This window comes from Coptis chinensis, chromosome 5 (genome assembly GCF_015680905.1).
Source record: "Coptis chinensis isolate HL-2020 chromosome 5, ASM1568090v1, whole genome shotgun sequence".
NCBI lineage: Eukaryota > Viridiplantae > Streptophyta > Magnoliopsida > Ranunculales > Ranunculaceae > Coptis > Coptis chinensis.
Window position 1 is genome coordinate 17,700,924 of NC_141460.1, and position 25,669 is coordinate 17,726,592.

The 25,669-nt window shown below is 38.1% G+C and overlaps 1 protein-coding gene across 3 annotated transcripts; it reads left to right on the top strand.

Moving 5' to 3' along the window:
- Window positions 1-3,728: 3,728 nt before the first annotated feature.
- Window positions 3,729-20,220, top strand: LOC147496942 (Tetratricopeptide repeat (TPR)-like superfamily protein). Of its 3 annotated transcripts, none has more exons than XM_086559769.1 (3): window positions 3,729-6,716; window positions 6,850-6,935; window positions 20,072-20,220. In XM_086559769.1, the coding sequence occupies exon 1, from the start codon at window positions 4,483-4,485 to the stop codon at window positions 6,454-6,456; it is 1,974 nt and encodes a 657-aa protein (XP_086415895.1). In that variant the 5' UTR covers window positions 3,729-4,482; the 3' UTR covers window positions 6,457-6,716; window positions 6,850-6,935; window positions 20,072-20,220. The 3 variants fall into 3 exon arrangements, with proteins under 3 accessions (XP_086415895.1, XP_086415894.1, XP_086415893.1); XM_086559768.1 differs by lacking the exon at window positions 20,072-20,220 and adding an exon at window positions 17,308-18,274; XM_086559767.1 differs by lacking the exon at window positions 20,072-20,220 and having other exon boundaries at window positions 6,850-11,519.
- Window positions 20,221-25,669: the final 5,449 nt, after the last annotated feature.

Sequence of the window (25,669 nt, forward strand, 5' to 3'; positions counted from 1 at the left end):
GAATTTTGGTGGCATGGGCATGATGAATCTAAGAGTATCCACACTATTGAGTGTGATAAACTTTGCAAGCCTAAGTCCTTAGAGGACTAGGTTTTAGGAAATTTTTTGATATGAACAAAGCTCTGTTGGCTAAACAGAGTTGGAGAGCTTTAAAGGATGAGAATTCAATCTGGTTTAAAACTTTTTATGCGGCTTATGGAAAAAAAGGTATGGGGACAGAACAAAAGTTACCACCTAATGCCTCTTACTTCTGGAGAGGGTCAATAAAAGTTTTGATCTGGTGCATAAAAGGTCTATCTGGACCATCGGGATGGTGCTCGCACCTCTTTGTTCAATGATCCTTGGCTTATGTTCCATGATCATCCTATAGTTATAAAGGATGTGCACCCACCAGTGGGGATTCATAAATACTGGAAAGTGAAAAATCTCATGAATAAGGAAAGATCAGCATGGAATGATCAACTTATTGATGAAGTTTTTGATCCTATAGTAGCAGGGCTTATCAAGGGGAACTAGGGGTGTAAGTGGATATCCAAATATTCGAATCCGATTCAAATTCGTATTCGAAAAATCGGATATTATCCAAAAATTTCAGATTCGGATTCGGATTCAGATATTTTTTTTATGTTTGAACTGGTTTCGGATACGGATTCGGATACTGCCATATCCGCATCCGATAATATCCGATCCGATTTAAAAAATTAATAGTTATTATATATAATTAATTTATTCATTTTTTATTATATAAAATATTATATAAAATTATAAACTAATAATATAAAACTATAATAACAAAATAATAATAATAAATGAGAAATATATATATTTATACTAGTTTTTATAGTGGTAAAATGAATTATTCAAAACAAATAAAATTTTAATTAATTTTAATTTTCGGATCGGATATTATCCGATATCCATTTCGGATATCCGAAATCGGATTCGGATAATTTTTTTAATATCCATCGGATCGGTATAAATTTTCGGATTCGGATATAGACATATCCGCATCCGAACCTATCCGTTTGCACCCCTAAAGGAACACACATTAGATCACATGATGGAGGGGAGGATGAGTTAACCTAGTGGCCTGGTACTAAAGGAAAATTATCTGTCAAATCTGCTTTTCATATGCTCAAAGCAAAAGATTGGGAAGGATGTGACTCTACTTTTCAAGCAAAAACTATTAGAAGGATTTGGAGAGCTCGTCTTGCAGCTAGGGAATAAGTTTTCATGTAGAAATTATATATGGACATATTGCCAACTGGAGAGAAGATACAGAAGAGGATTAGGAACAATGATACTATGTGTGGTTTTTGCTTAAGGAAAAAAGAAAATGTGGAACACATATTTTTTGAATCTGATTGGGTAAAAGCTTTGTGGTTTGCTTCACCATTATAAGATGGTCAATTATAAGATGGGTGGATGAGATCATGAAATGGTGTGAAAACAAGGTCCCTGACATAGCAAATTTGGGTGTGTATGCATGCATCCTACTGCAAACCATGTGGGATAATAGGAATTTGGAGAAGTTTGATAGGGGAGCAACGGATAGGGGGTCTATACTAATAGCTACAATGATTCAATGGGAAAGAAGACTCAAAGCTTTTGACAGGGAGAATCTAAACCCAACGTCTTCTGTTAACACTACACGTAGGAATATAAATTCAAACCATAACCCACATGCTTCAACATTTACTAGTAACTAGTAACAATAATATATCTACTTTGCATTATCATATAAGTAACATCGCTCACATGCCAGATTCTATAAATGTTAGGTTTGACACTGCTTTCAATAAGAGATCTCTATCAGGAGTTGCTGTTGCTATGACTTGGAATGAAGAATGAGCTTTACTTGCTGCTGCAGTGAGGAGATTCATAGCAAATTCAGTAGAGGAGAGTGAACTTCTTGCAACCGAGGTAGCTGTGAAGCTGGCACAACACTTAAGAGGAGGAAAATTTCTTTTTGAGGGGGACAACATCAACGTTATCAACAGTTTGAGCTCCCAGGAGTCTAGTATTGCTTAGTCTTTACAAAACATTACAAAAGCAATTATCAAAACTGCTAATATTATTTAATTTTTCATGTTTTAGATGGTTAAGAATATATTTTAATGGTGAGGCTCATGATCTAGCTAAATGGGCTTATAGCTCTTCTGACATAAATACTCTACCAAAATGTTGCTCTGACTTTTAATGTACTCCTTTAATCAAGTGAGCGGAGCGAACGTTCTTAGTAGAAAAGGGGTACGCAGACAAAAAAGTGTTTGGTTAGTTTCTGTCTGTCTGTCCTCATCTCTTCTATTCTCTTCATCCCTCTCCCTCTCCACGCATTCTCAATCTCCCTCCTTCTTTCTCAACCAAATCCAACTCTCTCTCTCTCCACCACAAACTCATCTCTCCCTCTGTCTTCTCCACCTCCACTCACGCCCCCACTATTTGCAGTTATCTAGTTCTATAATCACGTGAGCGGAGCGAACGTTCTGTGCCGAGGGAGGGGAATGTGGCCCAAATTGTAAATTGATTGGTTTATGTCTGTCTGTCCTCATTCCTCATCTCTTTGTCTCTCTCCCTCTCCTCTCCACGCCCTCTCAATCTCTCCCTCTCTACTCCTCCCTCTCCACTCTCCCTCTCCGCTCACGCCCTCACCCCCACTGCGTAGCAGTATACTAGTCAAGTGAGTAGAGCGAACGATCTAGGGCCGGGTGGGGGGTACGTGGCCCAAAAAGGCTTTTGGTTGGTTTATGTCTGTCCTCATTTTCCCTCGCCCCCCCTCATCTCTCTCTCTCTCGATGCCCCTCGTCTCCTCTCCTCTCTTATCTCTGCTACGATTCTTATCTCTGCTCAAAATTTCTCTCCCGCCCTCTCCCATCTCTCTCTCGATACCCCATCAACAAAGAAACTGCTTAGTCTATGAATTTTTTCGCTCTGAATTTAAGGAAGAACGAATGAAAGTGCAATTAGGTATTTTTCTCTCTCATCACTATGATCAATTAAGATTGATTTCTATGTTCATTCATTGTTTAATTTCGTCTAAGTGGCTAAGTAGATGGAACCAAAAGCTGCAATTATGTTCCTTTGTTTTGGTTTGGAACTTTTGTGTGTTGAACTTGGGTTCCATTTGATAGGCAATTGGAACAATCTACTTATGTTGCTTGTAATTGGGTGATTGCTTCTATGATAATCCTATTGTAGAATGGTTTTTTAATATCTTGTTTCAATGGATAACACCACCAAGCTGATGCTATTAGTCTCTATTGGAAAGGTGGATATTTGGCACTGTTACTAGTGAAAACGAATGTAGGTGCGCTTAGTGGTGTGCCCAGGCCAGAAACTTTAAATTGTGTTCGAGCTCAGTTATGGGGCATTATTCATATTTGGTACTGTTACTAGTGAAAATGAATGTAGGTTCGTTTAGTGGTGTGCCCAGGCCAAAAACTTTAAATTGTGTTCGAGCTCAGTTATGGGGCATTATTCATATGAATATTTGAATAATAATGCATGCACTCGTGCTCTTTTTTGTAGTTTGGTAATGCACTGACTCAGTGTGTAGATATGTTGAAGTTGTTTATAGATTCTATTGGTCCTGTATAATGAAGTTGTTAGATTCTATTGGACCACATTAATGGAGATTGTAGTAAATTTCTTAATAAAGTTGACGAGGTCTTTTCTGTCCAGTTACAATTTCATCTGAAACCTCTTTTTTTTTTCATCATATCTGTTAAAATCAAGGTACCATCTACTAGGTGAGACTGATAGTGTGTTCAGGGGCTGCTCCTATTGATCCATTGATGGGGTAGGAAATAGAGTTACTGCTTTTGGATATTGAGGGGAGTTTATCATAACATCCAATCCAATGTCTCTTTGATCCATTGATGGGTAGGCAATAGAGTTATTGCTTCTGGATATTGGGGGAGTTTGTCATCAATCCAATGTGGTTCAATGAGTAACTTTGTTGAATAACCATAGCATACCAGGGGCTTCGCTCACCCCCACTGTTATGATGTATACTAGTATATATATGTGCTGGTTTTGTAACCAAAAAAGAAGAAGATAGATATGGTTTTGGTTAGATTGATAAGCTATAGTCTCAATAATCAAACCAAACATAGCTTATTTTAGCTTGGAATAATATACAACTGTGTATCTAATGTAAAGCCCAGCCCGGCCCGTTGTAAATTCATTTACCGAGAGTCAAAGCAAAAACGTTCTCTTTTTGTCTTCCTAAAAGAGGGAAAAACACACAGGTGGGTCTTCATTCTTGATTCGTAATGGAATATTTATGTTCCTATATAAAACATTTATCTACTTTCTTGCTAGAATGAATTTGCTTATGGGGTTCTGGTACCACCCTGCAATCTTGATTGATGGGCACGTAAAGGTTAGCCTACTTACAATTGTCCAAAAAGCTCAACCACTTTTACAGTCTTGAAGGATTGTTGAAACCTATATTAACCCACCGCCCACTCCATTTTATGTATGAAAAACAGACAACTACTCATAAACCTTGTAGAAGCCTGTAAAGATGGAAGAACTGTTTCACAAGTACACACTCAAATCCTAAAAAATGGACATACCCATGACAGTTTCTTTGCTACCAAGTTAGTCTCTTTATACTCAAAACACTCATCTATACATCATGTGCGTAAAATATTTGAACAAACTCCTCAGCGAAGTGTATACTTATGGAATGCAACACTTCGAAGTTACAACAAAGAAAGAAAATGGGAAGAGACCATTCGTCTTTTTCAAAACATGGTTTGTTCTATTTCTACTACAACTGAAATGCCTGATAATTTTACTATACCCATTGTTGTTAAAGCTTGTGCGGGTTTGTTGGAGCTTGAAATGGGAAGGACGATTCATGGGTTTGTTAAGAAGAGTGAGAAGAAGATTGGGTCTGATATGTTTGTGGGTTCAGCTTTAATAGAGTTGTATTCCAAGTGTGGAGAGATGGGTGATGCTTTACGAGTTTTTCAAGAGTTTTGTGAACCTGATGTTGTTTTGTGGACTTCTATGGTTACTGGGTATCAACAGAATGGTAATGCTGAAGAAGCATTGTCATTTTTTTCTAAAATGGTTCTGAAACATGGTGTTGTTCCTGATCCAGTGACGCTTGTTAGCGCCCTTACTGCTTGTGTGCAATTGGGGTTTCTTTTGACTGGAAAATCTGTTCATGGGTTTGTGATTAGGATGGGATTTAATACTGGTTTGTCTTTGGTTAATTCCTTGTTGAATATGTACGCGAAGACGGGTTCAGTTGATAATGCGAGAAAGTTGTTTGGCCTGATGGATGAAAAAGATATTATTTCATGGAGCTCTATGATTGGTTGCTATACTCAGAACGGGAAGACTACTGAAGCATTGGGTCTTTTCAACGAGATGGTTGAGAAGAGAGTAGAATTCAATTCAGTCACTGTAGTCAGTGCTTTACAGGCATGTGCTGTTGCTTGCAATATTAGTGAAGGTAGGAGGATCCATGAATTGGCTAGGCGAAAAGCCTTTGAAATAGAAAAGTCGGTTTCTACAGCTCTTATTGACATGTACGTGAAGTGCTCGTGCCTTGAGGAAGCAGTATATCTCTTCAAAAGAACACCTCAGAAGGATGTTGTCTTGTGGTCTGTTTTGATAAGTGGGTATGCTCAGAATGGGCTACCAAACGAGTCATTGCAGCTTTTCAGTAGAATGTTGTTGAATGGTTGTCGTCCTGATGCTGTTACAATGGTCAAAGTTCTCATGGCTTGTTCAAAACTTGGGGTTCTTCAGCAAGCACTTTGTCTCCATGCGTACTTAATTAGTAGTGGATTTGATGACAAAGTTTATGTTGGAGCTGCGTTGATAGACTTGTATTCAAAGTCTGGTAGTTTAGATAACTCAGTAAAGGTGTTTGAGGGGATGAACAAAAGAGATATCGTTGTTTGGAGTGCAATGATCGCTGGTTATGGAATTCATGGCCTTGGTCAAGAAGCCATTGGAGTTTTCAATCGACTGACGGAGAGCTCAGCAGTTAAACCTAATAATATTACCTTCCTCTCAGTCTTATCTGCTTGTAGTCATACTGGTTTGGTAGACGAGGGGATTGAAATATTTAATAGGATGGTGCGTGACTTCCACATTGAACCTACTTTGGAGCATTACAGTATCATGGTTGATCTTCTCGGCCGAACAGGGAAATTGGATGAGGCCATGCATTTGATTGATCAGATGGCGGTTCCATCAGGACCCCATGTTTGGGGAGCCTTGCTTGGTGCTTGTAGGATTCACAACAACATCAAGATGGGAGAGATTGCAGCCAAGAATTTATTGAGGCTAGATCCTGAGCATGCAGGCTATTACTTGTTGTTATCAAACATGTATGGTGAAGATGGGAAATGGGAAAATATGTTAAAAGTTCGAGTCGCCGTGAAGGAGAAAGATTTACAGAGAATGCCTGGTCAAAGTACCATTATTTGACTGTGTTTCATGCTTAAGCGTTATTTGGGTCTGTCAACTGTTAGTGAAATGATGACTGATGACACAGGGAGAGTAGGAGACTAATTGCCTCCTTTTCACTTTTCAAACTAGGCCAGCGTCTTCAAGTTAGTTTGGGCCTACTGTAAATCCCAGCCTATTATATATTCATTTGCTCTATTTGTGCTTTACTGAGAGCCAAAGCAAGAGCGTTCTCTTATTGTCTTCCTAATATCCTTTTCCATCCAAAAGGAAAATGAAAGGTGGGTCTTCATTCTTGATTCGTAATGGGAAATTTTATGTTATTTATCGTGGGAATTCTGTAGTATTTATGCTTATTTTATGCTCATATAAAACATTTGCTACTCTTCTTATACACATCTACTGTCTTGCTAGGATGAATTTGCTTATGGACCCTCCAATTTCTGGTACTACCCCTGCTGCTAAAAAAACATGAAGGCAAGCTTGGTGGGCACGTAAAGGTTAGCTTACTTATAATTGTGCAAAAATGTTGACTCATTAGCTTAACCCCTTATACAGTCTTCAAGGACTGGTGAATTTTTTGCATATCAACTTTGTAATATGAGTTCAAAACTATATTAAGCCACTCCATTATGAAAGTTCTAATGGGTCATTCTTGCTTACCGTGAAATTTAGATGCCCCACCTCTCCTTTGCTGGAAAAAGGTGAATTATACTTTGTCGTAGTATTATTATTAGTTGTTAGATTAGATCTATTGGGATATGATTTGAGATTAAGTCTACTCAACTGCAATCTAAATTAACATAGTTATGTTGCGATTTTTTTTTTTCTTTCTGAAACCATCGGAGCTAGATAGCTTCTAAACATGTATGCTAAGTATGTTGTTCTTTAAACTACTGGAAATTAAGATGACAGAAAGTGACTCTCTGAGCATCTCTCTCCACACCCAGTCACCCGTTATGGTTGTGCAGTTGATAGTGTTATCATTGGTTCAAATCCTATAGACACATTGGTGCCTAGTAAGCAAATTTATTGACTACCAACCACAGGCATCGACACAGACAATAGAATAAAGTAATGAGAACAGAGAAGTCAATTGAATATGTAAGTTGGTGGAGCCCTAAAAAATATGCAAATCCTACTACTCAACTAGAAATCAGTTCCCATTTGAATGTGGGTTGAGATAATGTACGAGTACAAGAAGAAAAGGAAAAAATTAAAATAATAATCACAAGAACATCATCAAAAACTGAAACCCTAACAACCCCACCATCTCTTAAAATAATATCTCCCCATCTTGCAACAAAAGTCTTAAAATAGATGTTTCTAAAATTCACAAACACTTTACTCCAATAGCAAATAAGGCATTTTGTGGTCAGGATGACCTTCTGATATCCATAGCTCTACCCTCAAACTGTCATCTATTACGGTCCAACCATATGCCCCACATGATTGTAAATGGAACCATATTCCAAATACATTGGCCTCTGGATGAAAATGAACCTGGACATTGAGAAAAGAGATCCGCCACCCGACCAGGACTTATCCAATGTAACTCAGATACCTCATGAAAATACAACCAAACATGCCAAGAGAAGGGACAACAAAACAGTAAATGGTTGACCGACTGTACAGCTATATAATCCAAGCTTCCTCCAACTTTATTTTCTAGAAGACCTCCAAGCTGGGTGGGGATTATCACTGGGGAATATTCCTCTATGGTTTAACAAATTCACCAAATTGAACTGACATTTTACCCTTATTTCATGGAGTGCACAATAGAACAGTGCAATTTACTGTTGAAGGTATCTTCTTTGCTTTAAATGCTTAAGGTGCCCATGCCCACTCTTTAGTTCCAAACTTTAAATCTTTCAAGACATAATAAATTTCCTTATAAATTTCACTTATTTGTTGATGAACACATTTTTCAATATCTATAACATGCATATATTTGTACTATCCGAAGTGCTCTGACCATTTTATTCCGATTAACTTATTTGGATTCCTATTATTGTTAGATTCTCAATATGCTAGAATATAGAATATAGATTCTCAGTATGCTAGAATATAGCGTATTGTTTGTTAAGTGTGGGATGCGTCTATGAGAATAAGGTGATTTGAGATTATTTCTATTATAGAACACGTGAGACTTTAAGCTTAGAGGGATAGAATCTCAGCAGGAGGCTCTGGTTGTGGCAGAGTTGGCACTAGCAACAACTGATATCATGAAGCTTTTTAATCTGCATGTGATTAAAAGGTGGTTGTTTGTATGTGTGTTTGGACCTTTTTCTTGGGGGTGGGGGTTTTTTCCTGCTTAAGCTGGGTGGGAGCATTTAGCTGTCTAGTGTCTACTAGAATACAGATTATATTTTGTGCACATGGATCCTAGATATCTGTGAATCCTTACCGTGAGGAAGATAATTTTTTATTTTCTCCTTGGACATCAATCTTGCTATCCCAGGGAAGAAACTTTTGCCTAGTTGCAATATTGTTCTAAGCGATACCAAGCAAGAAATTAAACAAGTAAATAAAAAATGTTTATGTACATTGCACCATATTTTATTGTATGTAGTTCTGCCACTTCTCATTATTAGTGTTTCAATATACGGTTAATAACTTGCAAGATTGGTCAGTTTTGTCTAGAATTTAGACATATGGTTGATTAGTTGCAAAAGTGAATGTTGTAAGTGAAGTTGGACATGCATAGGCGACTCAGATCATGTGGGGCGCTTGGGGCTCATAAGCTTGCAAGCAGTAAGTGAAAGTAAAAGGCAACAATAAACTCAAATGCTAAAATTTAAGCTTTCATGACAATTACCATGTGCTTGAGTGATACTTCTGTCTACTAGAATCTCTTCTACCTTTTGATATGGCTTGATGGTGGCATGCTTGAATTGTTCTGTTGGATTTAAACACTTCAAGTTGGATTTCGTACTCCATTTTTCGAGTTCTTTTTGCTCTGACTCCATGGATATATCTGAGTTTGAGCAACCTCCTGCTCCTAGTCAGGTCGTTGGTACACAACAGACTCAAAACGGCGTTGGAAAGGAAGCTCCTTTACTGGTGGAGAAGACAAACTCGAGTTTAAATACAACTGGAACTTCAACTGCAAACACAGTGGTAGTGAGGCAGCAAGCTGGGAAAGAAGCTTATGCAGACAAAGCTCGTGATAGGAGGTCAAGAACTGTTGATATTTCCGATCTACCCACACCAGGAATGAGAGGTGAAACACCTTCGATTAAGATATCTGCCAGATCCGTTGATAAAGGTATTGAATTCTATAAGTTTGCCTTGGTAGCGCGCTTAGATTTCAAAGGACTTAACATCACTGATGTGAGGAAAATGGCAACTGATATGTCAAATTTTAAAGTTAACTTTAAAATTTGACCATTTTACTCACATCATTAAAATTTCACCCTTGGGGAAGGGCTTCTTGGTTTTTAATCTTGAAAATCAGGATGAATATGAGAAAATTTGGTTTGGGGGTCAGCCCCTTCGATTCTCAAAATGGACAAATTTTTGTGGAAAAGTATAAGAATACAATGTCCTCTGTTTGGATTAAGTTTCCAGGGCTTAGTAAAGCGTATTGGGAAGTCGATGTGCTTATGTCCACGGGAAGAACTATTCATGTGGACAGGAACACACTAGATAGAGACATGGGATACTACGCTAGCGTACTAGTGGATGTTGATATGACCCAAACAATTCCTGACAAAATTTTGGTGGAAGTGGAGAACACTGATATTGAATTTTGGCAAGATGTTTCTGTTGGTAAGTTGCCTAAGTTTTGTAACAATTGCAAAACTGTAGGCCACATTGTGACTGTAAATTCTTGAAGAAGGATTTTGAAAAAGAAAAAAGAAATGTTGAATAAGGAGCAGGCTAAGGAACCAGTTGCTAAGGTTAACATGCCTGAGGGCCTGTCAAGGAATCGAAAAAGGAATGGAGAAGAAAGCAGATAGATGTTGGAAATCGAAATCCAATAGTTACTGTTGAAGCAGTATCTGAGGGTGAAGGGATTGCCAAACAAAATAATACTGTTCAGAATGTTGAAGAGGCTCATGCCACTCCTGAAGAGGATGTCCCGCTGTTTTTGAAGATGCTACATGGAATTGGTAGAGAATGAGGTTCAAGAAGATCCAGTCATGACGATAGAAGGAGGACATGAACAGGAAGAGGAGGGTTCTGTTGGGGATGTGGTGTTGGATACTATGGATACTAGCTGCTCCCTTATGTCTCCGGTTTGGCAAGCTTTGGTTACAAACAATGTTTTTGATGTGCGTGAAGGAGAGGAGAGTGTTCCAGAATCTCCAGAATTAGAAACTGATTTGGTAAGACAAGAAGATGATGAAACAGGCCAGGTCTCCACTCCTACTCAAGAGGGTGTAGTGAGAGGCAGTGAGACTTACTGGTAGATCTCCTACTCAAGGGTGCGTGAGTGTTCCTCGACAGGATAAGTCGCCACCAAAAACTCAGAAAAGAAAGCAGACAAAGAAAGGGATTGTGTCTTTAAAGACCAAGGCCGTAAGAGATTGCTATTCTCCCTGAACTTATGAGGACACTCTTTTGGAATATCAACAGGACTAAGAAGTTAATTGCTTTAGACAGAATAAAGGAACTTGTTGCTGTTAAAAAGCCTGACATTTTATTCCTGGCTGAGCCTATGGTGAAACCTAAGCACAAAAATATCAGTTCTTTGGGGTTAAATAATTTCTCTCATCATATTATTCATAATGACTCTGAGTCTCATTTTGGAAATCTGTGGGTCTTCTATAGAATTGGGATTCAAGTGAGATGTCTGTTCAGCACTTCAGCTCTAGCCAGCATATTACTGTTGAGTGATGGTGCTATTATGACTTTTGTTCATGCTAGTTGTAGTGTTGTCAATAGAAGGGGGTTATGGAATGATCTAAGGGTCATCAATTCACAGGCACCATGGCTACTGCAGGGAGACTTTAACATTGTTTTGCGGTATGAAAAAAAGAAGGGAGGCAGACCTCCTGCTAGAAGTGCTATGAATGATTTCCTGGAGGTGATCAATAATTGTGAAATGATTGAGAGCCATTATTTGGGACCTGACAAAACCTGGTGTAATAATCAGCAAGGGAGGAATAGAATCTATGGTAAACTAGACAGATGCTTCTTTAATAGTGCTTGGGAAGACAAGTTCTCAGGTTGGAGTTACAAAATGGGGTGTAGGTTGGGGTCTGATCATTCACCTATTGCTGGTGGTTGAGTCAAGGTACCTAAGCCACCAAACATTCCTTTTAGATTCAATAAATGTTGGTTAAGGCATGAAGGATTCATGGAGTTAGTCAAAAACAGTTGGAACCAATACTTATGGGGTGCACCGCTCTATGTGGTGAATCAAAGCTTAAAAGACTTAAACAAGACCTAAAGAAGTGGAACTTTGAGGTGTTTGGGAATGGCGGACAATAACATAAGTAAAGGATAGAGAGACTTAACTGAAGCACAGGAACAACTAGCAAAAAATGCGGAGGATAATGAAGACTGGGAGCAAGAAGTTATGCAGAAAGAGGTTCAACTCAGTGAGGTTTTGATGGATAGGAGTTTATGATGCAGCAAAAATGTAAAGCAACATGGTATGGTGAAGGAGAGAGGAATTGAGCATACTTCCAATGCCTATATAAGATCAGGCAAAGTGCATCTCTATTATGTGAGGTACACACTGAAGAGGATCAAATAGTAGTGGAACAAGAGGATATTAAGAAGTATATAGTGGATTTTTTTGACAAAAGATTTCAGTATAAGGAAGGACATGTTGATGATACACTTGTGGACCTGATGCTTAGCTTGGTAACTGAGTACGATAATGTGTTGTTGACTGCGATTACTTATTCTGTGGAAATTGAGCATGCTGTGTTTGCAATGAGTCAAGGAAGTTCTCCTGGACCAGATGGGTTCCAAGGGTTTTCTTACTAACATTGTTGGAGCATAATAAAGCGGATGTTGTTAGAGCAGTGAGATCTTTCTTTGTGGAGGGAGAGTTACCTTCTGGACTTAATTTTCATTTCATCACTTTAATCCCAAAGGACAAAGGTGCAACTAGGATTTCTAGATTCAGACCAATTTGCATGGGGAACTCTCTCAAGAAAATTCTGTCTAAAGTGATGCAAATCAGGCTCAATGTGATCATTGACAAGCTGGTGTAAAAGGAACAAGCTGCATGGTAGATGTATACAATCTAACATAGGGTGTGCTTCAGAGATGGCAAATGAGCTTAAGTAGAAAATATATGGCGGTAATGTGGCTATTAAGATAGACATCTCGCGAGCATATGACGCTTTAAATTGGGATTTCTTGCGGATGGTTATGGGGAAGTTTGGCTTCTCTTAGCATTGGATAAACTGGGTTATGACTATTGTCAGTACTCTACTAAACTCTTGGTACTAATTAATGGAGGTCCATGTGGATATTTTTAAACTGGTAGGGGGTTGAGACAGGGAGATCCTTTTTCCCCATTGTTGTTTGCTCTAGCTGAGGATGTTTTAAGCAGAGGGTTAAATTATCTAAAGGACAATGGATATACCAAGCCAATGGTTAAAGTAAAGAAGACTTTGGGGTCTGATCACTTATTATTTGCAGATGACATTTTTGTCTTTGCAAAAGGAGATATAAGGGGTATAAGGTATATCAAGGAGTTCTTTGAGAAGTATGAGATGTCTTCTGGGCAATGTGTTAGTCAAGACAAAAGCAAGCTATTTTTCCTGGGGCTATTACAGTGGTTAGAAGATATGTGATTCAGCAAGAATTGGCAATTAAAGTAGGTAGCTTTCCAGAGACTTATTTGGGAGTTCCTATTGTGCAAGGGAGGGTAACCAAAGTTGTTGTGATTCATGAACTGCGTATTAGACAAGATCAAGAAGAAGCTTACAAGCTGGTTAGGGAAGTTGCTTTTGTTTCAAGGTCGAGCTACTTTATCAAATCAGTGTTATGTAGTATCCCCATCGACAATATGGCTATTTACAAATGGCCAAAAGGGATCATACAAGAGGCGGAAACACTTATGAGAAACAACTTGTGGTCTGGAGACAACTTGTAGTAAGAGTCATTGTTAGCTGGGAAAACTGTTGTAAGCCACTAAATGAAGGTGGTCTTGGCCTGAGGAGAATGAGAGAAGCGAACCAGAGCATGCTCAGGAAATTGGCTTGGCAGGTGCTCACAGGGAAAGATGAATTCTCTAACTTTATGAGAAGCAAGTTTTTCAACAAAAGGGGAGATATGATTAAATTTTATAAACCTTCATCCATATGGAGGGGTATAAAATGGACACTGAAAGAGATAAAGCCTAACTCCCAGTGGGTGGTGGGTAATGGCAACTGTATCGACCTATGGAGGGATAATTGGTTGGGTAATTTTTCACTTAAGCAAGTGTTAAACTTATATGATGCTGTACTTAAAAATGCACTGCTGAAGTCAGTCATTTTTTAGTGAATGGCTAGTGGAGACCTCCTGATAATTTCAAAGAGCTGCTGCACGAGCATGGGACTTGCACGGAAGTCATGAACAAACCAATAGTTGAAGGGGAAGACACAATGGTGTGGTGTCCAGATCATAAAGGGGACTTCTCAACAGGTTCGGCCTTTGAATTGATAAGGAAAAAGAAGGACAAGTTAAAATGGCACAAGTTAGTGTGGAAGAGCTGTATTCATCCCAAGACTTCTGGTACAAACATGGAAGTTAACGAGTAATTGTGCAGTTACACAGGAGAGAGTCCAGAGGATAGGAGTGACCCTCGCTACCAGATGTTGTGTTTGCAAAGGAAGTTCTGAAAATCTACAGCATTTGTTATGGGAATGTCCAGTTGCAAAACAGTTGTGAAGGTGGGTCGCAAGCAAGTTCGGAGTTAGATATTTTCAGAAACTGCAGGGTGCATTGACACGTGCAGAATCAAAGTCCTTTGATCAAGGACTTATGGCAAGCTGCTATTGTTGGGGGAGTCGTGAGTTAGTGGTTGCATAGGAATATGGTGTTTTTTGAAGGCAACAACCTCAATCTCCAGTTCTGTGAGAGATATGTCAGAAGGCAAGTTTCTTGTGCAGGGCACTTAACGAAGAAGTACATGAGACATACAGATAAGGACATTCTAAGTATATGGGGAACCCAGGTCCAGCTGGTTGGGGTTCTACCTTTAGGAACAATGAGGGCGCATTTCTTATAACTTACACTAAAGGGTTGGGCGTAGCTACTAATTATAGAGCATAATGCTATGCTATCATAGAAAGTGTTGAGATTGCTATAGAAAATGGTTTTATGGATATTTGGATTGAATCTGATTTTGAAGCTGCTGTCTATGATTTTGCTACTGGGAGTGTGCCTTGGGAATTCAAGAATAGATGGAACATGCTTCGAGAATCAAATTTTGCAGTCTTACTGCAGGTGTTATGGAATTGTATGAAGGGAAACCCCCATGGTTGTATAAATGGGAGGCTCTTGAGTCAATTTATTTTAAATTTGATAACTGAGTGTCTCTGACAGTCAGATACCTGTAATTTATCTTAATATCAATATATATACTCAGCTCATTTAGCAAAAAAAAGCTTGAATTGTTCAATAGTGGTGCTTTGGTTGGGCGTCCTTGTCTGCATGGTACTTCTTTAACATCTGGCATGAAGTAGGTGATATCATCGGGCACTCATCAAATTGGATTGGGCAACCCCTCAAATTTTTTTTTTACAAGTTTGCCATCAAAGCCCAAGCCCAGCAACCAATTCAACCGGTATCGCCAAAACAAACCCTCTGGGTCGTTTCTGTTTACACTCAAACGACGTGGTCACGTAGTTTGAGTGTACACTCAAACAACTTGACCAAGTCGTTTGAGTATACACACAAACGATATGGCCACGTCGTTTAATTGTACATACTCAAACGATATGGCCGCGTAGTTTGAGTGTACACTCAAACAACTTGGCCATGTAGTTTGAGTATACACTCAAACGATATGGTCATGTAGTTTGAGTGTAACTCAACTCAAACTCAAACCACATTGGTCAACGGCGTGACCACGTAGTTTGAGTATATAGTTGAAAACGATATGGCAAACTACGTGGTTTGTTTGAGTAACACTCAAACGACATATGGTTTGAGTATGTCAAACGATATTTGAGTTTGATACACTCAAAACTTGGTCATGGTATACACTCAAACGATATGGTCATGTAGTTTGAGTATACACTTAAATGATATGGTCACGTAGTTTGAGTGTACACTCAAACGATTCCAATTGAATTAGAAAAATTGAAATCCAATTTAAAAAATTGGGTTAGAAACAACACAATTACACCAACACAACTACATGCACTCTGCACTCTTTATCTGTTATGACATAGTATCTTTATAACCAAGTTAAAACATGTAATCAAACATGTTAAAATCTAAAATAATAATTTGTTTTATATTTAAACTTGTTAGTATTATTATTTTTTCAATTGTGAATTATAAACTAGTTTGGGGTTTGGAGTTCAGGGTTCAGGGTTAAGAAATTTCGTACCAACATATTTCACTTAATTATTTGAAATAATAATTTGTTTTATATCTAAACTTGTTATTTTTTATTTTATTTTTAAAATTGTGAATCATAAACTAGGTTGGGGGTTTGGAGTTTAGGGTTTAGGGTTTAGAGTTGTTTACAAATTTCGTATTAACATATTTTACTTAATTATTCAAAATAATAATTTGTTTTATTTATAAACTTATTATTTATTATTTTCTTTTTCAAATTTTGAATCATAAACTAGTTTGGGGGTTTGGGGTTTGGGTTTAGGGTTTACAAATTTCGTACCGACATAAAAAAATTTTAATTTCAAACATATTTCACTCAATTATCTAAATCTAAAATAATAATTTGTTTTACATCTAAACTTGTTATTTTCTATTTTTTTTTATTCAATTGTGAATAATAAACTAGTTTGAGGGGTTTAGAGTTTAGGGTTTACAAATATATTTCAAATATATATAGAATACTCATTCACTCAGTTTAGGGTTTACATAGAATACTCAAGTTTTTCTACATATTAGAATACTTAAGTTTCTCTAAATGGAACATGAAGATGAAGAAAAAGCATTTGAGGTAATGTTTGAGGTACAACAACAAATTAGAGAAGAGCAACAAAAAAGAAGATATGTTGAAAGTGAAGAAGTGGAACAAAATGTTGAAAGTCAAGGTGAAGAATTTGAAGATGCGACAAGTCGAGCAAATGAGATGTCGAGAAATCGTCGTCGACAAAGTGCAAACCTAAATAATGAGGTAAGACTTGATTAAAATGAATACAAAACACTTGATTGATTGAATGAATGAATGGATGCAAAATATTTGAATGAATGCAAAACCCGAGCCCAAACGACATGGTTGGGTCGTTTGGGAACACTATAGAACGACATGGCGGTGTAGTTTGAGAACACTATAGAACGATATGGCCGGGTCGTTTGGTGACACTATAAAACTACATAGCCGGGTCGTTTGGGAACACTATAGAACGACATGGCCGAGTTGTTTGGGGACACTATAGAATTACATGGTCGGGTCGTTTGGACCCTCTATGAAATTACATGGCTGGGTCGTTTGGACTAAATTTAGTTAAAAATTAATTTTTTTTTGTGACTTTGAAACTAAATGCAAATTGTTTGAGACTCTTGTTTTATTCTTCTATATGTATATTTCTTTGCCGCTATCCGGAAACCGATCCTCTGCAAACTCGAATGATGTGGATTGTCAATCGATTTTAAGTGATACAATAGAAATTTTTACTACGGAAGAGGTATGATTGAGTAGGTATTGATTTTTTTTTTTTAAAATTTTTCTAAATGTAATTTTATTAGTGTATTAATAATAGTTGTTTTTTATGTGTTTAGGTCTTTCATACACGTAGCGAGACAATCGGTTGGGCAACCGCTAGAGGAAGACAAGTTAATGTTGTTGTGGTCATTGAAAAGTCAGAGTGTGCCAAGGGAAATCGAGTAGCAAGATTGAATTTGGCTTGCGAGTGCTCGGGTGTGTATCGGTCATACAAGAAGGAAGGCGAAGAGAGGGCTAATAAAAGAAAGTCGGGAACCAAGAAATCGGGATGTCCATTTAAGTTAAAAGGTGTTTTCCAACGTGGCACTGTCGATAGTTGGAAAATAGAAGTTAGAAATGGTATTCACAACCATATATTGGCGAAGACCCTTGAAGGACATGCATTTGCTACTCGTCTGACCGTTCCTGAGTTCGAATACTTGTCAGAGATGAGTAAGTGTGGAATAAAGCCTAAACAAATTTTGGATTTTATCAAGAGTAGGTATCATGATAACATATCTAGTATATCTCAAGTCTACACTGCAAGGCAGAAGGTGAGGAAATTGGATATGAACGGTCTCACACAATTGCAGAGATTGCGTGAGTTGTTAGCAAAAGAGCATTATTTTGAGGAGTTGAGACAGAATGAGAATACCGATGAGATAACGGGGTTGTTATGGGCCCATCCAGAAGGTGTTAAGTTGGTTCGGACTTTTCCAACAGTTTTCATGTTAGACGCTACCTACAAAACTAACAGGTATCGGTGGTCTTTCGTACAGTTTGTTGGGGTGATTTCAACGTGGAAGTCTTTTATTGTCAGGTGCTATTTCAGTCTGAAACAACAGTCGACTATAAGTGGGCTCTGCATTATTTTAGTGGCTTGCTTGGTGACATAAGTCCATTTGTGATCGTGTCTGACAGGGACTTGGCCCTGATGAGTGCCGCTGACAAAGTTTTTCCTAACGCACACAAACATCTATGTAGATGGTATATCGCTACGTGCGTCATTTCAAAATGTTACGATATTTTTCCAACTACAGAACTTGTAGAAGGCCAGTTCGTGGAACAATCGTAGTCAAATCGAAGACAGGTTATTTTCCAGCGTAGATGAGATGCTTTGGAAAAATATTACAGGGTTGAGTACTCCAATTTTGTTAGTTATTTGCGAGAGACTTGGTTTCCTCACATAGATCGATTCGTATGTTGTTGGACTGACCAACACATTCACTTTGGGAGTACAACGACCAATAGAGTTGAAGGGTTTCATGCTCAGGTGAAACGTGTACTAGAAAATGCAAACTGTCATGATTTTTTGAGTATGTTTAGCTTAATCTATCCGATTCTAGAGATCGAGATGTCCGAGATTAGAGCTACCTTCGAGAGAAGTATGATTGTAACTCAGCACCACCACCGGATTCCTTTGTTTCGTGAACTCAGAGGCCTTGTCTCATGCAAGTGTTTGGACTTGCTATTTGAAAAAATAGATACCCGCGTAAAGTGTGTTAAAGATGGAGAGATAAAGTGTTGGTGTTATTTGCGCACGAGCCATGGACTGCCATGTGCTCATGAATTAATTGAGTTTGAAGAGCAAGAGTAGTCCATCCCTTTGACTGCTATCGACCCTTTTTGGAAAACATTGTCTGCTTCTCCCAATGTGTCAGTGGGTGTTGGTCCCGATGTTACACCTTCGATGGACTTGTTCATGAATAGATTTGCAATGGTTTCTGAAGAAGAACATATGGTTATGATTAGGAAGCTTATGGAGATTGCTGTACTAGAAAGTATATGGCTAGTACCGTCTCGTGAGGAAGCAAAAATCAAAGGCTGGCCGAGAGGTAGCTGTAGCAGAAAGCTTCCAACTGGAGATGATAACTTTTCAAAGCGAGATCCATCTCATTTTGAACATTCTCAACGTGACCATAATGAGTGGGTCTCGTCACAGCCAAACACCACGCCCACCCAAAACACCCACACCACACCAAGAAAGAAGTCTTCTCTAAAAATACCAACCCAAAATATCCACACCACACCAATAAATAAGCCTTCTCCAAAAACAGCCACACCATGAAATGTGAGAGATGGGTTAGACTTTGGAAAGACGAGGGGTCCTAAGGATTACGGGTTGGATATTCCTGAAGAAATGCATAAATACATTGTTAGAGTCCATGACCCTGTTGGCGATGGTAACTGCGGTTATAGAGCTTTTTGCATTGCATTAGGAGGTTGTCAAGAAGAATGGCCACAGATGAGAAAGGAGTTGTACGAAGAGTTTACTGACAATCTCTCCCTTTATTGTACTTTGTACAATCAAAGTGAGGTTTTTTATTCGATGAAGGAAATCCTATATGAAGAAGGTTACGCACCCTTAAATAAGTGGATGAGCATGTCCTTTGCTGGATACTTATTTGCTTCAAGATTTAATGTTATCCTTTAGCATTTAGGAGTTCGTCAGTGCTTCCTTCTCATGGTGTTGAGAACCCAAGCAAATCCTGAGAGAGTGACCCAAGTGTTGGGTAGTGCATATGTTGGTGGAAATCATTTTGTCAATGTTGAACTTGTTGAAGATTGTTCGGTTTCTCTAGTAATGCGCCAATGGCTTAGAGCTCGATATGATATTGCTAAAAGTTGGAATTGGCCTTGACAGCAAGGCAATTGCAATTTATGGCATTGAACATTTCCAATTTAATATGGAAAAACGAGCCCGTTGAAGACCCAACAGTACATGTTATCGATTAAGTTGTTTGTATGTTGTCGATATGATATTTTGATGTAATTTGATATTTTGATGTAATTTGGAACAAGTGTAATTTGATTTGATTTTTATGTTATTTGTTATGTTAGGGTTTTTATTTGATTTGATTTGGAAATCGAGTGATCAACTAAGGTGATTCGGACGACAATCGAGTGATTTGGAAATCGAGCGATCGACTAAGTGATATTTTGATGTAATTTGATATTTTGATGTAATTTGGAACAAGTGTAATTTGATTTGATTTTTATGTTATTTGGAAATAATGTTAGGGATTTTATTTGATTTGATTTGGAAATCGAGTGATCGACTAAGTTGATTCAGACGGCAATCGAGTGATTTGGAAATTGAGTGATCGACTAAGTTGATTCGGATGACAATCGAGTGATTGACTAGTTGATTCGGACGGCAATCGAGTGATTTGAAATAATGTTCGTATGTTGTCAATAATGATCGAAACTACGCGGTCAAGTCGTTTGGTTTTAATCCCAAACGACTTAGCCACATCGTTTGGGATTAAAAGAAAACGACATGGACAAGTCGTTTGGCCTTTATACCAAACGATGTGACCATGTCGTTTGGTATAAAAGCCAAACGATCTGGCGGAGTCATTTGGCCTTTAGACCAAACGATGTGGCCATGCCGTTTGGCCTTTGACCATGTCGTTTGACTTTAATCCTAAACGATGTGGCTGGGTCGTTTGGGATTAAAGGAGAACGATCTGCCGAAGTCGTTTGGTATAAAGGGAAAATGATCTGAAGAGGTCGTTTGGCCTTTATGCCTAACGATGCAGCTGGGTCGTTTGGATTTTTTTTTTTTTTTCAAAGTTCATTTCGTTTTTACAACACTTTCATATTCATCAAATTCCACTTAATTCCATTCAAACATCAAATATCAAACACCCATTCATCAAATTCATTCATTCATATTCATCAAATTCCATTCAAACATTAAACATCATTCATCCATTCAAACATCAAACATTCATTCAAACATAATATCTATCCATTCGAAGTTAACAAAGTTACAAACCGTAAACTGAAACAAATTACATCCATCAAACTAAAACTGAAACAAAGTTAACAAAGTTTCAAATAATCCATCCATTAAACAAATTACAAAGTTACAAACCCTAAATTGAAACAAATCATGAACTATAGCTCCCACCAATATACTTGCACCTAGTCAAGTTGTACGCCTGTTAGAAGGAGGACCTTGCTTCCTCTGGCATATCATTCCCAGCCAATTGCAGACCTCTCTCTAGCAAACGAATGGTTTTATCGATGACGTCGTTCTGTCGAAAAAAGGGAAATCAAGATAAGTTACCAATCGAATGCAAAAAATCAAAGTTAGAGAAACTCAATTAAAAATCACAATACTTACAATCGGTGAACAGTTAGGCAGTGTCTCCAGGGAGGGATGAATAGGAAGAAGCTCAGGGTTCACTAAAACTACATGAGAATTTCTCACATACCAAGTCATGTAGTTTTGATGACACTCCTATGGATAGGTCCTTAGTTGCAGGGTTGGATCACATGATTCTGCCACGACTCCCAGTAAAGTGGCCCAATATTGGTCCAGTTCACCTCATATCCGCGTCCTGCCACAGTTCTTGTTCTCCAATTTGGTATTGGAGGATCTTTAGGTACAAACTGCACGTGACCCAACTGACGCACCACCCTTGCGACAGCGTAAAGCTCGACAATGTTGAAAAAGCATAGCAATCCCTCAAAAAATGCAATGTTATCGATCGGGTTTGTATCTTTGACATTTTTGTAGGGATGTCAAACAACCTGAAACAAAATCAAATGTGTCATTAACAACTCCAATGATCAATTACTAAAAAAAAAATATAAACAATATAAACAAACTTAAATACTTACATACATTGAACTTAATACTTACATTGAACTCATTCAAATAATCAATTATCGCTCGATAAAACTGCAATGCATACGTTGTATCGTAATAGTGTGGAGCGATTGGGATGTGTCTATGAGCATGTAGCTGAGACGAGGTATAGTTGAAGTTTGGGACTGTTATAAATACCGGAAAATACTCATAGATCCACGCCTAGATATACACAAATAGTTAACATATTGATAGAGTAATAAAATTAACATTAAAAAAAATAAACTTTAAAATACTCGAGTTTTACCTGTAGAAGAGTCATATAGCCTATAACCTTTTTCACCTTCACACATGTGGCAGCCCCAAGACCTCTATATAAAAACGCCAAAATTGTTGCACCCCATGCATACTCCTCTATCACACTGAATTTCAATAACGGCCTCAGATAACATATAGGCACTCTAGTCCCAGACTTGTCAGTAAAAACGGCACATCCAAAGAAAAACAGGATAAAAGCTCTAACAGTCTGTTGAACTTCTTGGAAACTCGAGGCCTTCTCCACCACCTTCCCAGCAGTGTCACATATAGGGCTATCATGAATCTTGTTCGCAAAATACTTCCGGATGAATTCTAGCCTTACTTTTGAAGTGAACCTGCTAGATTCCATCTCCGCCCTAATCAAATCAATATGGAGCCCCAGACCAAGATGTAGGAGATTTATCGATTGTTGTAAGTTTAGCTCACTGTCCCCTTGCACCGCTCTTCCTCTAACTCTGACTCCACAGATTTGGACAACATCGTCCAAAGTCACAGTCATCTCCCCAACTGGCATATGGAAAGTGTTGGTCTCCGGATGCCATCTCTTCACAAACGCAGAGATCAATGGTGGATCCATATGCTTGTGATAACTTTCCACGAGATCAAACAACCCAGTCCTTCTCAACTGCACGGCAAATCTCCGAGACCTTTCACATTCATTCTTGAAATCCCATTGGGATAACTTCGCTAAGTGCGAAACACACTTTAACGCTCCGCGATCCTCCTGAAACAACCGAGCACACATTAGATATATATGAGCAAAAACAATATAGCCACGTAAAAGAAAATCAAAGTACCCAAGAAAAACAAAATATATTACCCTTCTCTCCCAAACGTCGCGAGCGACATGCACTATATGGTTATACAACAACTCTGACTCATACGGGCCACCCCCATACACACCTCTTTGAAACTCCAAATCATCATTGGATTTTCTTACGAAATCCAATACCGGAGGTGCTTCTTCCACTGGTGGTACGTCTTCTACCACATATTCTTCCACATCATCATCCTCACTCTCCTCTTCCACTATACTCTTCCCTTTGTCTATATTTACATCTAAACCTACACTATCTTCACTCGATGAATCAACCTCAGGAACCTCTTTTTCCAAATGGTCTCCTCTACGCGCTGATGTCGTTAAGCCCTCTGCCCTTTGTCTCTTTCTTCCAACTGCGTCACCACTAGAGGAACCGCCACCAAACAATTTCTTCACACCCTTGAATGTAGTTTTCGCTACATTCTTCACATTCTTTGATCGAGGACCCATCGCTACAAAGAAAAATAAAACAAGTATTAGTAAACCATATTTAAAGAAATAATGTACAAAGAAAAACACTAGAAAAGAGAGATCATCCCAGTCGTAAAACTAATATACTTATAAGCGTGCTATGATAACTCCAAGTATATATGAAGAAATAGAATGAGCCGTTACGCTATCCAAATTCTATCGAATTTTGGGCAGAGTTTCCTTTGTTTGGTCAACGTTTCGTATACTTAAACTGTCATAACCTGGAAATCAATAATGATATCCTTCTAACAACCATATGTACATATAACATAATTTTTACACGACAGTGAAAATGTATATATATACAAGACTGTTTCTGTATGAACCGTCATTTATGTACATAAAGTATTACAACAAAATAATTGGACTCTCTCTACAACAAAATGAACTTGATTCTGTCCCTCATCAAGCATAGGGGAAACCACCCAAAAAAACCACCTTGATTGTACATTCAGTAAGTTTGATAACCAAAGAAAGAGCTTCTCACCTATAATGCTTTACCACTTTAGTTTTGTTCCCATGTATCCAGACCTTAAGCAAGTACTCGTAAAAGCTGCATGTGATCAAGGTCATTACTCATTAGTCAAGACTCAAGAACATAAGCAGTATGAAAGGTGAGTAACAGAATGTACAGAAACACTAATCATAAAATGGTAAAAGTATATTCTCTTATAACATCAGGCCCTAAAGGAAAATACTAGGTATGAAAGATGAGTACTATAAAAGTTTAGCAACAAGATGTAAAGCAACTAATTTTTAATTTTCAAATGGGGCCCTAAATCACATGTTTGGGGGTATCACCATGCTACCCCTCTAACCATGCTACCCCTTAGAGGGGTAGCATCGCTAGTATTTCTCTAAGCGTATTATTACTAAAATGGAGAACTTTATAGAATGTAAAATAATCTCTAACAAAAGTAGCTTCAAGTCTTTAGCTTATGCAAATTAAATGCAGTCCAAGTCATGTTACTAGTAGCTAGCACTTCTTCATGGTAGTTACTTGTTCCAAGATGTCATGGGGAATATGAACTGAGGAAAATTCTGTTCGCACAAATGTAGTTCAAGATTACAACAAGGGATCAGACCATCTACATCAAAGAGTTGCAGCAATATGACTCCTCGTGTCATTTCAATGCCAGGTCTTCTATTTATTCTGTTAATTGACTTGACTAAATGAGTGATAGATGTCGGTAATGGCATTGAAATTATACTCGGAGTCGTGCTGCAACCTAGCATAGTTCTTACAACAAAAGTTGTAAAATCACAAATATATATGTAGGATATGGTCATTATCCATATTAGCCAATTTGTTTAGCATATTAATAATCCTATCTCCATCCATTGATGTGCCCACGCTCTTCTGACAGATATAGTGACGTTATTTTATTGGTTGGTTTAATATATGGGAGGTAATCATTGGTTAATACCATTTATATAATATAGTTGAAGTGTCTATACATATATATATACTCAACAAATTTATATTTATCACATCATTTTTTTGGTGGGTATTATATCATATCACACTACCCTTCCCTTTCTATAGTTTCACTTCATTCTTTGATCCTTCTGTTCGCAAAGCAACTCTCCTCCAACTCTTCCTTCATCCAAATATCTATACATTTATTTCCAAGTTGATAAAACCATCTCAATCGAAACCATCTCGCTTAGCTTACGGTTGAAGTTTCTCTTGAACTTTGGCTCTGTCCTTGAAACGGTAGAAAGGAATGAGTTCGGCCTTAAGCGTGCTCTACTCATAGGGATTCTCTCCTTTTATAATAGCACCCACGACCAACTAGACAGTTACTTAAGTAGTTAGTTGACAACTGTTCTTCTCATGCTATTCGTGGATTGCTTGAGAGAAGTGGAAAGCAAAAGAGTTCATGATCCTTTTGATGAGACCATGAAGAAAAATGGAAGGTGTGTTTTGGTGCAAGGTCCAATCATTGTTGGTGCTAGCCTATCGTCTTGCGTGAGTAAGGCTGCGCCTTTAAAGAAAGAGGAGTTCCTAGTGTGATTGTAGAGAGGGCTAACTATATAGCTTCATTGTGGAAGAAGCAAGGCTTATGATCGTCTACATCTTCACCTTAGAAAAATTATGTGAGCTACCCCTCATGCTATTCCCGTGAAGTCCCCTACTTACCCAACTAAAGAGCACTTTGTGGACTATTTAGATGCTTATGTGAGTAAATTCGGTTTAGAGCCACAGTTCAACCAAACAGTAGAAAGT